A 13,401-nucleotide genomic window follows, 5' to 3' on the forward strand; every position below is an offset into this window, starting at 1 on the left:
GTGATCCTGAACAGTTTTCAGGTCGTCAATACTACATGGGCTAGCAAATGCATTTACTGTAGTAAGCAAATCCAGAAAGAAAAGCAGAATTATTTGTTCTGGTCATTGTTTAATGACAACAGTTGATATGAGCTGGGAACTAAATTTCCCAGTGACCAGTAAAAGATCCCAGGGATTTTCAGTACTTCCAAGTGTGCAAAATAAAATAATTTTCTTAACCACGTAGCTAAGATTTCTAGCTAACATTAGTGCCATAATTTGATAAGAAAACTGCAAGGCAATCAAGATTTCTTGGTGCTTGTTCTGCCATGAGTTTGCATTCATCTTACTAGCTTTGAGAATGGAACCTGGCATGTGGCTCCAACACACCTTGTGTTGGTCCTTTTTCTTTTGGGGTAAAACCTCAGAGTAAATTCTTGAACAAAGACATGCAAGACGAGCTGTACTCTACCCGATTGTTTTTAGATTGTAGCTTTATTAGTTGTTTGGGTAATCATTAAATCTTTTCCTAACTCATGCTGCCATTGCTATTTACCTCAGTGCTGCCAAAATCTTCTGGCACACTGATCAGATAGTGTGAATCCAGCAACTACATTTCTTGAAATAAAGGTGTTCCAGGAGAGTGACTCTGAAACTTGGCTCTTCCGCCTTAGTCAAGTCCTCCTCAAACACCCTGGCTCAGCAGGGCTTCATCCTGTCATGGAAACAGTCAAGTAGGCCATTTTCAAGAAATGGAACATTAGTGGGAAGGGAATGAGGTGAACTGTGGGAATTTTTTGATACAAAATTACAGATGTTTACTGCTTTCTGATAGGTAATGCACAGTGTGCAGAAAAAAAATTAATATCTCAGAACACAATTCTGCATAACACTAGTCTTGGGATATGGAAATGATTCTGAGTGACTGCTGTTGGACAGGAAAAGTGTCTTGATCCACAGGATGACTGTGTAGCACAGACCAGGCCTGCAGTGATCCTGAGGATCAGTTGAGGTTTGGAGATGTGCCTTTTTTGTTGCTATGAAAGCTACAATTCTTTGTGCCCTGATACCACATACTTGCACTGTTATCTTAAGTGTCCCTTTTTCTATAAGTGTTGCATGACTAGAAGATTAAAAAAAAAAAATGTTTGCTGCTGAGTACCTTGCTTAAGAACAGGAGTGGCTTGGGTGGCTGGCCCTCTAAATGGGAACAGTGAGACTGGAGAAGCACTGGTGTGTCAGAGTGATAAAGGGAAAGCCATTCTGGAGGGTGGAAGGGCAGGAGTGCTGCATGCTCCCCACTTGGAAAGCTGTCTTTGTGAACTAGATTTTCTAGAGAGGTGAGAATCCTCATAGGAAAATACAATTGAATGTAATGAGGTGCAGAGAATAGAGTTGGAAAAGTCTCCTTAAGAGTAACTCCTGTGTTTGCAACAAGGAATGTTACTGTCCCAGAAAAGCTTTGTCATTAAAAATAATTAAATTTAACTATATCACCAACCTCCAAATATGCATCTTAACATGAAATTGTGCTTATTACTCCCTAACTCCTGCTGGAAACTTGACAGGATCCTTCTGTTGCTTTCCTAGAAAAGAAACTTAAATATCTGTGCTAAAAAAGCAGATCTGTCACTGAGGAGATAACCTCTTTGCTATTTTTCAAGCCCTAAGAAGTGCATCTGAGTAAGTCACTGTCCACTACAGGACACTAACCAAACTTCATAAATTATTAATAATGCTTCTTATGATGACATTTTCCAGTTTAAAATAAAAATACCAATTCCTTGAGTGGGGATGACAAAAGGGCTTGAATTGATCCAAGTGAAAAGTCTCTGCCTATGTCATGCAAGTGGTGCTAAGCTAACTCATGATCTGAGTGTATCAGGAGTATCCTGAGATGTATCTTCTGGAGCCGTTTTGTGGAAAAGGAATCCAGTTACGTACTTTGAGACCTCTCGGCAGTACGCATCAAACCCTGTAAGTGATGGTGATGGAGGGATTTGCTTGCTCAGTACATTTTTGATTCAACTTAATATGCTAGTGTAGATGTGCCTGAAGGCTTTCAGATGAGTCCATGGAGTTCAGTTCTGTGTGAAGTTTTTGACCTTTTCATAAGCTACAAGGATTTTTAGAATCATTTATTCCAACATGCTGGCATGACGAGTAGTGAAGCATAGCAAACATTCCATGTCCCCCAAGCATTCAAAAATAACTGAAGTAGATGTCCCTTTTCCTGAAAACAAAACAAAACACCTATATAGATTTAAGTTGCCTTCTGGCATAAAATCTGACATTTTAAAAGTTGATCTCAGGGTTAGAGAATACTTTTTTTGAGGGAGGCAGTTGTTAGCAAAGCTGAGATTTCACAGAACCATATGCCTTCAGGCTGGAACATGCTGGATTTGCTTTTCTTAAAGCTGATGCTCACAATTTTTTTGCATACTGCAGAGTTGAGCACACTTTTTGGGTTTTACTTTTTCTGTTTTTAATTGCCTCTAGGACTGTGGAGCTCATGTAGTTTCTTAAATTGGGAAACTATCTTTTCAGAATGGAAGGAGTATATAACCTTCTAGGGCAAGCTTACTTTTCAGAACACCCAAAAGAAGCTACAAATGTGGCCTTTGTTGTCTTAGGCAGCGGTTACTTTATCTTCTATTGGCAGCTGCAAATGGGGGATTAGCTGAGATTAGCTGAGGAAGAAAGCAGGAGGGAGGGAGGAAGCCACAGTTTCTGGTCTTGATTTCTAAACTGAAAAGGGGCCTTGAACCCTTCCTCCTGTCTAAGGATTTACTTTTGACTAAGGATTGCTTCTGGGTGGTGTTCCGTGAATGTAAACTGAGGAGCCATTCACACAGTGCTCTTTAGAAAGCAGATTTGGTGAACTTTCTGATGTTACCTTAAATTACCTCTTATTCTGCCTCCTAATGCTAATGGATAGGTTTTAAAAGAACCGAGTATAATCTAATTTCAGTCATGTTTGCACCCATTTATTCATCTTTGTTTTATTTGGCAGAGTGCAACAGTTCTCTTCATACTTGTGAATCTAGGTTTAGCTGAATAAAACGTAGGATTTTATTCACTGAGCTAGCAGTGCACAATGTTTCCAACTTGAGTAGTCTGAACGTGCTGCAGGCCCTGATCCTGCAATACGCTTCTCCTGAGAGGACCGTGTCCTTCCCGCGGAGCTCAGGGGCTGCTGCAGCAGTGCAGCAGCGTGCAGAACCCAGGCATTCTGCAACCAGCCTCTAGAGCGCTGTGAAAATAGCTTTCCTATCCCACAAAGAGCCTTGTAAAGCTCAATACATAGCGCTTTCTTTCCTCCCTCATGGAAGAACGAGAGAATCGGATCCACCCAGCCCGCAGGGCTGCTGTGGCCACCGCTCTCCGCAGCCGAGGGACGCTCCCCCGGCCCCGAGCGGCGGCTCCGGCTCCCTGCGGGGCCGCGCCGGCTGCGCGCCCCCGTCTCCCCGCAGCGCTACCTTAAGGGGCTGGTTGACATCAGCCGAGTGGGCTGGGCGGTGTGGGTGGGATTTCCTGTGCTGGAGGTCAGCTGCTCCGCGTCCCTCTCCCGTCCCTCCCCGCCGCCCGGGTCCCGCACTCCCCGCGCCGGAGGGTCCCCGCATCCTCCCGGCTCCCTCCTCTCGGGTTGGATTTACCCAGTGATGTGTAAACTACAGGATGCCCAGCAGCACTGGAAAGAGGTTTAAACCTACTAAATACATCCCTGTCTCCACAGCAGCTGCCTTATTAGTGGGTTCGACTACTTTATTTTTTGTTTTCACGTAAGTACCGCTCTGGCGGAGGGGGGGCCGGGCTGGAGCCTCCCGGCCCGGCGGGGGGAGGTGGCTTGGCTTGACAGCTCCCCCAGGCCCTGCCGCTGCTGGTCCCGCTCCTTGCCTGCCTCCTGCTATCCCTTCCCGGCTTTGGTTTGCAGAGGCTTTTTAGCTTTCTATATCATAAAATGTGTCTGACAGATCCACCATTTCATGGCACATAAACCCTCTCAGGCTCCCGCAGCTGCCGGCTGTGTACATCAAAGATGCCAGTGAACCGCAGCCCCCTCTTCCCCGTGGGAGAGAAATCCGTCTCCAGCCACAGCCGCCCTGGTGCCGACAGCGTGAATCCAGCCTGTGTTTTATCTGGCCAGAGTCTCTTCTGGTTCAGGAGGGAGAGCTGGCCTTTTCCATGAATCTCTCCTGTGTTTCGGGGTTTATCCAGCAGAGCCTTTTGAAGTAGAAGGAATCCTATCCTAAGCATTAAGGATTCTACATATTTTTATGTAACTGTCCTTAAAAAGCCTGAGGATTTAATGAACAAATTTAGATTTGTTTGAAGAAGGGAGGGGGGAAACTTTTCCCCCCCTCCCTGTTTCCTCTTCTCTCATTCCCTTCTCCCTTAAATGCAGAATTGAGTGCTGGTGGTTGGCTTGCAGATCTCCTGTAGTTATATTAATATGTGAGTGGTGTAGTGCTTTAGCTTTCTCTTTCCTCTCCCTTTATATGAACTTGAGTTATGTAGATTGCTAACCCTTCCTATGCTGGGGTAACGGCAGCTTCCCTGCAGAGGCGGCGTTGGTGTTTTGAGATGCTACAAAGCTGTGCTCTGAGATGAGTTTGACTATGCTGCTTTTTGGGAAGGTGGAAAGATTGCCATTGGATGTTAAGATTTATTGTTTCACTTATTTTGAAACTGTTTTCCTTGCTTTGCCAATGCTAGTTTTTAATGGAGCTCAGTGAAGCTGTTGGAAGCAAAAGGCTGTGTAACAGTGGGAGTATATCTGTCTTCATCCTTCTTGGTTTGGCTGTGATATGATTCTCGATGTTTCAAAATGCTCATTACTGGTATGGTAATCTTGATATAGGGTATCAGAATAAAATCCAAATGTTTTGTCTAACAGTTTCTTAAATCAGAAGAAGTTTGGACACTGACTTATGCGCTTGACTTAATGTGTGTCTTGATTTCTCATTGCTTGTTTTGAATGCACTTGAGGAGTTCTGGTCAATCCTTCAGGATATTATACTGCTGCAGCCCCAAGAACTGGTACAAGTAGAAGGCTATCATTCATCATTTGGGCAACTAATTATAGTTTGGCGCTTACGGGCAAACACAAGACAGAAGTTGGCTTCTGTGATGAACGTGGTTGGCACTGGTGTCGTGGGTATTTCTTTAAATGGTTTAATAGGCCAGAAAAGGAGTCTTAATGCTGGCATTTATTTTTTCCGCGTATTCAAAAATGGATGTGTGCTAATGTTGTTTTGGAAGCTGTATGTTTGTTTTCACATGATACTTCCAATGTAGAGCTGCAAATTGCTTAGTGATGTAAGACTTTCCTGGTAACACAGTTGTTATTGGAACATCCTTTTGGCAGCAGGACATCAACTGAGATATTCATTTTAGAATTAGTTACTGTATGGAAGAAGCAGTTGGCTTTAGTCTGTTACCAAATATCTAACTTAATTCTGCTCCCTCTGTTACCAGTGAATAATTACATGCATAATTAAGTATTTTTAGGAGCTCTCCATATTGTAACTTGGCCTGTGCATCTTGAAGTGTTAGTAAATTTTTTGAGGACTGTCCCAGACATACGTTCTCTGCTGCTGCCAAGTCTTGTGTGTAATAAAAGTAACACATATTTGAGCAACTGTTGCCAGGCAGTATCTGAAGTCCTGTCCATTCAAAAATACTCAGATAAATTTGTATGGAATTGCTGTTGTTTTTTATCCTGAGCAGTTCTAGTAAAATCTATCTTTGTCTTGGAATCAAAGCAAGTAGTATGCATGCAATTATTCCGCTTTGTGTGGCGGTGTGGTTTTTTTCCCCTTTTTTGAGCATCTCCATTTTTTTATCTTTTTCCACAGGCAGTATTTTGTTTCCTGAAGATCTTTTTTGTTTTGATATGTTATTCAAGGCTGAGATAGACCTGAATTTTTAGGGGTGTTGATTTTCACAACGCTTTTGATGTTGGGTAGATCTCTGATATGCAGCAGTTCAGGCAGTGGCCTAAAATTGTTTGAAGCAAGTGTTGATACAATCCATTGCTTGCTTGTCATTCCACAAGAACTTAATCAGATGAAGGTTTATATGTGTGTTTATTAATTCCTTATTTGTGTCACTAAGCTTTAAGCCTACTATGTCTGTTAATGAACTAACCTGTGCATAAATATATGAAACTCATAATGGATGGGACTCTGATAGCAAATTTTGGGTGCAGATCAATCTCAGTAGGATATCAAAGACTTGAGCAACTTGAGTGCAGTGGCACCAGATAAAGGAAGTTAATATATGTTGAAAAAATAATAACCTTTTTTTAAAACACTTGCTGAATAGAACACAATTATTCTTTTAGGGCACTACAAACACTTCTGAGTAACATGTATGAAAAACAGAGGCTCTGACTTGACTTTCTCCCTAGATGTGTTTGTGGGCTCAAGCCACTTGTTATATCTTCTGCTAGATGAAAACCTCTTAGAACTTGAAGGCTAGGTTTAGCTTTTTAGCAATGTAATCTTTATTTTTAGCTTTTGTCCAAGCACCTTTGCTAGCAGTGCACATTAAAGAGTGTTTGAAATACACAGTGTGGGCTATTAGTTCATGATGATGTTGTTCAGTGGTACTCATATTTAAGTTGAGAGAATTCCATTATAGATTCTCCTTTATTCTCTTTCCTCAGCTAACTATTTAGGATTAATTGTATTGTTGTTATATTCCTTCAGATTTTATGAGGGGGAACTAAACTATTTAGCTATCAAGATTGTTGCCTGGAAAGGCAAGTACATATTGCAGTTGTATTATCACAGGCTTTTAGCTCTCCGTGTATGTTCCTTTAATAACAAATACAAGCTTGTGAGTAGGTGGTCTAATTTGTCACTGTAGGAGAGTAAGCAAACATTAACTCTAAGTGTTATGAAGGAATGTTTCAATAATACTATATATAATGATTAGGTTAATTTACTTCTATGAACAAATCAGATGACATAATGAAGCAAGAACTAAGTCACCTTAACACTGCAAGAATCCAAAGTGATTCAGTTGTAGCAGACCTGAATGTATTTGTACCAAACCCTGTTTTCTTCATATTTCTCTTGAGGCTTTTTGTTAGAGAGAACAATTTAACCTATTTCAGTGAAGTCTGGGTTCTTATGCCCTGGACTACTGACTGGTGTAATGTAAACCTTCGTGTGTTAATTCAAAGAACTTGACTTTTGAGAGCTTCCCACCTTTTACTTCGCTATTAACCTATTTCTGATTTTTTTATTTTTTTTTCTTCCCACATGCCAAAATGAGAAACTGCTGGAATTGGTAGAGAGCAGCTTTACAAAGTATACAGTGACTGAGAGCTATGCAGATCACACTGTATAGAGGAAAGCAAGTGTGCAGAAAAGTGTGCATCAGTTCAATCAGGTGAATTTCAAAAGACTTCAGAAACACTGATTTCAAGTAGTGCACTTTAGCCTCCTGAGATATCATAACATTTTCTGTCTTAAATGCATCTTCAATGGCAGATTCTCCCAGTCCCTCTACTTGCAATCCAGAAATGGTAAGGTCTGCCAGATTGACCCAAATCAGCTCAGTTGTCATGTCTGTCAGCTTCTGAAAAATATTATTATTGTTATGACAAATAAAAGTCCATTCAGTATGTGGCAATTTAGTAAAATATATTTTTTGTAAAGAGAATCTAGACGAACTTGTCATGCAAGACAAAAAGTCAGGAAAATCTGCTTAACTGAAGTGTGACAGTTTTTGGGGTTTTCTTTGGATATGTTGTTTTTTGTTAGGGTTTTTTGGGGTGCTTTTATTATTTAGTTATTTTTGCCTTAGAAGAGCACTCAGTTTTACTGCTTTAACTACTTGATTGTATTGTCTTTGCTTCCAAGGGGACCAGCAAAGTTGGCAGTATAGGAAACTTCTGAAAGCTACTAAAATTCATTCCTTTAGGAAAAAAATCCCAATATTTATTATCAACAGGAGTATTTTTTTCTTCCTGTGGTTTGGGAGAGGGAAAAGGAGACCCATCTTTGTTGCTGATATGTTCAGCTATGGGATGCACAGCTATATGCATGCAGCCATCACAGTGGCGTTTCAATGCTCACTGTAGATCTAGTTCTAAAGGGAGAAGAGCTAATGCAATGGAAGTTATTCCTGTACGTGGGCCATCCACAGCTGCAGTCAGTGTGTGATTTATGCCAGTAGGAACATCCTTTCTATTTTTTTCTTATGAGCAGAGATTAAAGATGTATGGAAATAGGAATGAGAGTGTCTCAATTAGATCAGAGTGAACCTGAATGTACAAACAATTTTTCTGGTTTTGTTTAAGGTCCTTTTCAATATGCTAATTGAAATGCTGTCCATGTTTCTCCAAGTATTCCACACACATATCCTTGTATAAATGGAAGTAATCCCTACAAAATTCTTCAAACTACATGGGAATTCGGTTTGTTAGTAATGTAAAATAAGAGATGCTACTGTTCAAAACACAAAACTTAAATTGAGAGACAGATATACGGGGTGATCTTGGAGATCTGATTTTTGCAGTTCATTACCTTGGGCAGTTGCTAATTGGATGCTTAGATTTTTGTGTAAACAGCTTACTTGGTTACTAGGTCCTTCTTAGCTGAAATCAGCTATAGGACCTTGTGGCATGGGGATCTGTGTGGGACCTGTGGAAGAATGTCCTGAAAGACGCTTTCTGTTCTTCCTGTGCTTAGTGTATAAGCTACAAGGAAACTTTTCAAGGCCTGCAAAGGGAAACCATGAGGTTTTTTTAGCTTACTACATTGGAAGATGTCTGGAATACAGTAATAAGGTGGCATAAGTCAATGCAGAGCATGAAAAAGATGCATACTGGAGTGGGGAGAAGTACCTTAAAGCTGAATCCGCGCTACACTTGTGTAACCAGTGCAAAAGTGGAACACTGATTTTACTGTCCTTTGATTTGAGCCAGTAGATACAAGACTTTTCTCACTAATCCTAGAGTAATGTTCAATTTGGCTGCCCTATTACAGAGCTACCATTAGTTGGTCATTTGTCAATGGGAGCTGCTAATGAAATTGAAAGGAAGAAGTATGGGGATTGAAAGAATAATGCTGCAGTTTTTAATGGAAATTCTGAATTATTCTTTTGCAAAGAATACCACAGATTGGAAAACCATAGTTAGCCTAGATCCTATTTTATCTAGGAGAGGCACTTTTGGGGATCCTTGCTTGGTGTTTGCAGTAAGTAATTATTACACCACAACATAGGGTATACTACATAAATCTTCTGCCAGTGATCTGTATCCAGAAAGAGGATTTAATTACTCCCTGATTGTTCTTCTGCACTTACTAATACAATTTTGCTCAACTTGCTTCAAAGCTGTCTAAAGTGCCTAAAATTCTGAGCTCTGAACCTATTATGCAGACATCAGTGGGTACCTGGATCTTAGTTTTTCTCAGGATGGATATTATGGAAGAAGCTGTACAGTAAACCATACTTAGATATTGCAGTGGCTACCACAGTTTTCTGTTTCTGAAAGAGTAAATGCAGAACTTATGGAATGTGAAATGGGAAATCTGTAGGAAGTATCTGTACTCTACTGCTGTGTGTTGAGATCATCCAGTACCAAAGGACAGAGCAGCCAGGTGCAGGAAAAAGACCTCTTGAATTTTATATCTAAACACCACAACAGCTGTTTCCAGTGCACATGTGCACCATTTTGTTATGGACTGTAGCATTTTGTGAAGTCACATAACTAGGAAGTGCTGCCCTTTCTGCAAGAGGACAACAAGCTCTATGGAGCAAGGCAGGCAATATGAAGATGGGAATACATGAAATACAGATTGTTGTCAAGCCACATATAAAATGATGCCTTTATTTTTTAATGAAGGAAGGCATTTATAGAGGCTGACTACTCAAAAATTCCCATGAAAATAAGGTTTGTATGTGACACTTTGAAGTGACTACTCTCCAGAAAACTCTTATACGCAGTCAGACTAAACTAATCACAGAATATTCTTAAATGAACAAATTACTTTTAAAGTTGGAGCCTAACAAAACAAACTTGAAACTGCTTAAATATATGAGGGCTTTTATAAATAAAAAGTCAGACAAAGCCTTACTCTCCCAGGATTCTTAAAACTAAATTGGCATTTACATTAGCTCCCTTTCTTCAGGGAAATAATCCAATGTGGTATATGTATCAACACAATTGAAGTACAGTGTTGGGAATAAGGGAAGCTTGGACATTTCTGTAAAGAACCATTATATTAATTTAAACTTGGGCCCATCACAGAAATGCTTCAAAATGGAAAGGTTCAGCTTAAAACTTTTCTGGCTGCTCTGATCCCAGTCGGCTGGGAGAGGCAGTTATTTTCTTACAGGAAAACACTTCCTCTCCCGTATTTTAGCCAGTTCAGTTTCAAAAGTTATTTGGGATTATTTTTATTGTAAATAACCTCCCTTTCAATTTTTTCTTATGAGTGAGATCTCATTTTGCGTGTTTAGCTTTCTCTGAAGATTAATGTTTGCTCTAGCAGTAAGACTCTCCAGATGTGTTATGATCTAATAACACTGAGTGCCAGTGGTTAACCCTTTTCTGCTGTCAGCAGCTTGCTGAACCACCTCCCAGCATTCAATTATGTAGTTTCTTGGCTCCAAGAGCCAGAAGCCATTAGTTATGTAGGTGGGCACTCTCCCTCGATGGGGTTTGTATCTGGCATTTGGCTTGAGAACCATTGCATAGAGACTTCCTCCTGGAACTACACTGTTCACTTGACTTCTCCACCATCCCAAGGCACAAGGGTGGAACAGGAACCTGTCTCCCTTGTATGGTGCAGGAGTCTCACATTTATCTTTTCTGTTTGAAGATCTTTCTGCAGCCATTGCTTTCTCACCTGGCCACATGGAGGCAGATTACTTTTCTGACAGGCTGCTCCTTGAATGTAGATTGAGGCTTGTGTTTTGAGTTGGCAATCTGGGTACATTTTTGGGGGCTGTACAGATACTAGCTCTGTCTTTGTGCTTTACATCTGTGGCTCACAAAGGTCTCTAGGATGGAGCTGGAATTTGGCCTGGCAGAAGTAATTTTCTTTGGGTATTACATGGCATGTAGCCCTGATGTTACCTTGGTTAAAAAATATTAGCAACACCCCAAAGGCATGAACTCTTTCCTGTGTATGTGCATTTCTGGTTAAAGTATCTTGTCTCCTTTCTTAACTGCTATCTAGGTGACAACTGGAATTCCCCATTCTCAAAGATTTAGTGGATGAGAGATGTTACTCTGGTCTCTACCTCCAAATCAGTTCTGTTTCTTGCCTGCCTTCAGTTACAACTTCTGTACCTGGCCTTGAACCAGATTAAATGCTTGAATCTGTTTGACAAGTGTACAGAAGCTAGTAAAAACTGCTGCAGGTGGAGCCATAACAGTGAACAGGACATGCATGCTAACCCTATTATAATATAGTTACATGTCAGTTATATAGTATATATAATTTAGTATCCTAATTCACAGGGACATTACTTCTCATCATATTCATTCTGTTTAAACTGTGTGCAAATTACTCTGCAAAGAACCAAGTACAAGCTTGTGTGGCAGCTCTGAAGAGATATTTCATACTATGTGCTTTTAAAAATAACATTGTACAACGTGACAGCCTCTCTATAGTTTTTAACTCAATCAGTGCACAAGCAGGCTGGCTTTGCACATGTTGCATTTTGGGTCAATGGCTTATAAGTCTTTGTGGCAAAAACAATAAATGCATCAACAGGCACTGGAATTTTTTTTCAAAGGGCCAAATGTTGATAATTCTGTAGGAAGGAGTTTATAAAATGGTTGCTTCCTGATACATAGTTATGAGTCAAACAGAAGGAGATAGGAAACCACTGAATCTGATGAAGTAACTTCTAATTCATGTACAGAAGTTGAAGCATCTGCAGCAGCAAAGGGGATTAGTACTTGACCCAGAAATTTCAAAGTGCAAAGACAATGCAAGATTAAAATAATAGGACTTGCTGGGTGTGGCCATTAAATAACTGTGATTATTATTTTTTAATTTAAATTGTGGAACAAAACTTTTAAAAAGTCCACGTGCGTAAGGGGAACTGTATCAGAAAATAAACTGCAGTTACTACCTCAGCTCCTTTTGGCAGAGCTCTGCTGAGAACTACCCTCATCTTACATAATATAACCATTTGGAAAGTAAATTATTTAAATAAAAGCCTGTCTATATGAGCAATGCTCTTAAGAAGCTAGCAGATAGTATGGGACAGGCAGACACAATTTTGTTTATAATAGTGAAGGCGCTGATTCCTTGAAGTGGGATAGTTCTGGTCATGTCAGCTCTGTCTATTTTCAGAAAATGGCATGTGACTGGTAGATTGTAATGACAACACATTGAATAATGTATGATAATACAAGAGTATTGGTGTTTAGGAAGTTTCACACATGTGCAAACTCCAAGGTAAGTCCTGTGAGCCCAAGACTCAATGGAGATCAGTCTTCAGAGAGGGCTTCTGAAAATACAGTCTATTCTACACTTTCTTCTCCATCTCATGTCAATTTGGGCCATTCTCAAATGCAAAGGAATGTCATGTAGCAAGACTGTTTTGTTTCTTTAACACTTAAATCTGCATGAATGTATGAATATGGAGATACATGTACTAAAGCTTCATTGTTTGTCTTAAAAGTTTAATGGTAACACTGTAGTCTTTAAACTTTCATTTGCATGTCATTCCACAATGGCTAATTACTTTTGCCACAGAATTTTTCTTGCATTGTATTACAAAGGCTAGTGGGATAGAGCTAAACATGATATCCGTGGTTCAAGAACTGAAAAATTAATGATTCATTCTCTAGCCTGCTGTGTTTGATTCATAATATCTGATAAAGCAGAAATACTCTTCTGAGCCAGCTATCATCTCTCCATTTACTGTCTAGGTGGGTTTTTTAATTCTTCCCTTGGTGAATTTTGGGTGTTTGCGAATTTTGGGCCTCTGAGTGCTCTTGAAGAAGATGGTTGCCAGACCTACATTTCCTTCACATATTTCCTCCAAACTTTTTATCCTTTGTAGTATCTGGTCCCAGGACTTCTGTTGACCTTGACTTGCATAGCTGCTGTAGCAGACTGCTGTCATGACCCTTGACTTTCAGCATAACATGAGTGCATGGGTTACCCTTTCAGAGGCACTTGACAGCAGAAGGAAATAGGGATCAGAATCCCTAAGGGATCAGAATCCCTAAGGGAAAAGTACTGGTATGTTGTCATGGCCTATTGTATTTATAAGTATTTTAAAAGTGTTAAAACTATTTGTGTTCTAGAGCTACAGCCAGTCCAGTGTTCTTTGTCATTCTCTCACGATGTGACAGTAATCCAAAAAGCCCACTTCCATGCAAATACTACAAGGTTTTAGGTGCATTTTATTATAAATGTGTATCTGGAAGTAAACTGC

The 13,401-nt window shown here is 40.2% G+C and overlaps 2 protein-coding genes across 4 annotated transcripts in view; both read left to right on the forward strand.

Annotated features, from left to right (window-relative positions):
- DGCR8 (DGCR8 microprocessor complex subunit) overlaps nucleotides 1–13,401 on the forward strand; it is a 1,090,394-nt gene that overhangs the window by 43,766 nt on the left and 1,033,227 nt on the right. The window lies entirely within an intron of this gene.
- The window catches only part of ZDHHC8 (zinc finger DHHC-type palmitoyltransferase 8), a 109,299-nt gene that overhangs the window by 3,373 nt on the left and 92,525 nt on the right, over nucleotides 1–13,401 (forward strand). Inside the window, exon 1 of one of the 3 annotated variants that reach the window (XM_051633663.1) lies at nucleotides 3,562–3,761. The exons of 1 other annotated variant lie outside the window; for it this stretch is intronic. In XM_051633663.1, coding sequence (XP_051489623.1) covers nucleotides 3,658–3,761 — 104 coding nt within the window. In that variant the 5' untranslated portion in view covers nucleotides 3,562–3,657. Of the gene's footprint in view, nucleotides 1–3,561; nucleotides 3,762–13,401 lie in introns of those variants that run through there. One more of the 3 variants, XM_051633665.1, reaches the window with a different exon arrangement.

The sequence above is a fragment of the Apus apus genome, chromosome 16, assembly GCF_020740795.1.
Source record: "Apus apus isolate bApuApu2 chromosome 16, bApuApu2.pri.cur, whole genome shotgun sequence".
NCBI classification, from domain to species: Eukaryota; Metazoa; Chordata; class Aves; order Apodiformes; family Apodidae; genus Apus; species Apus apus.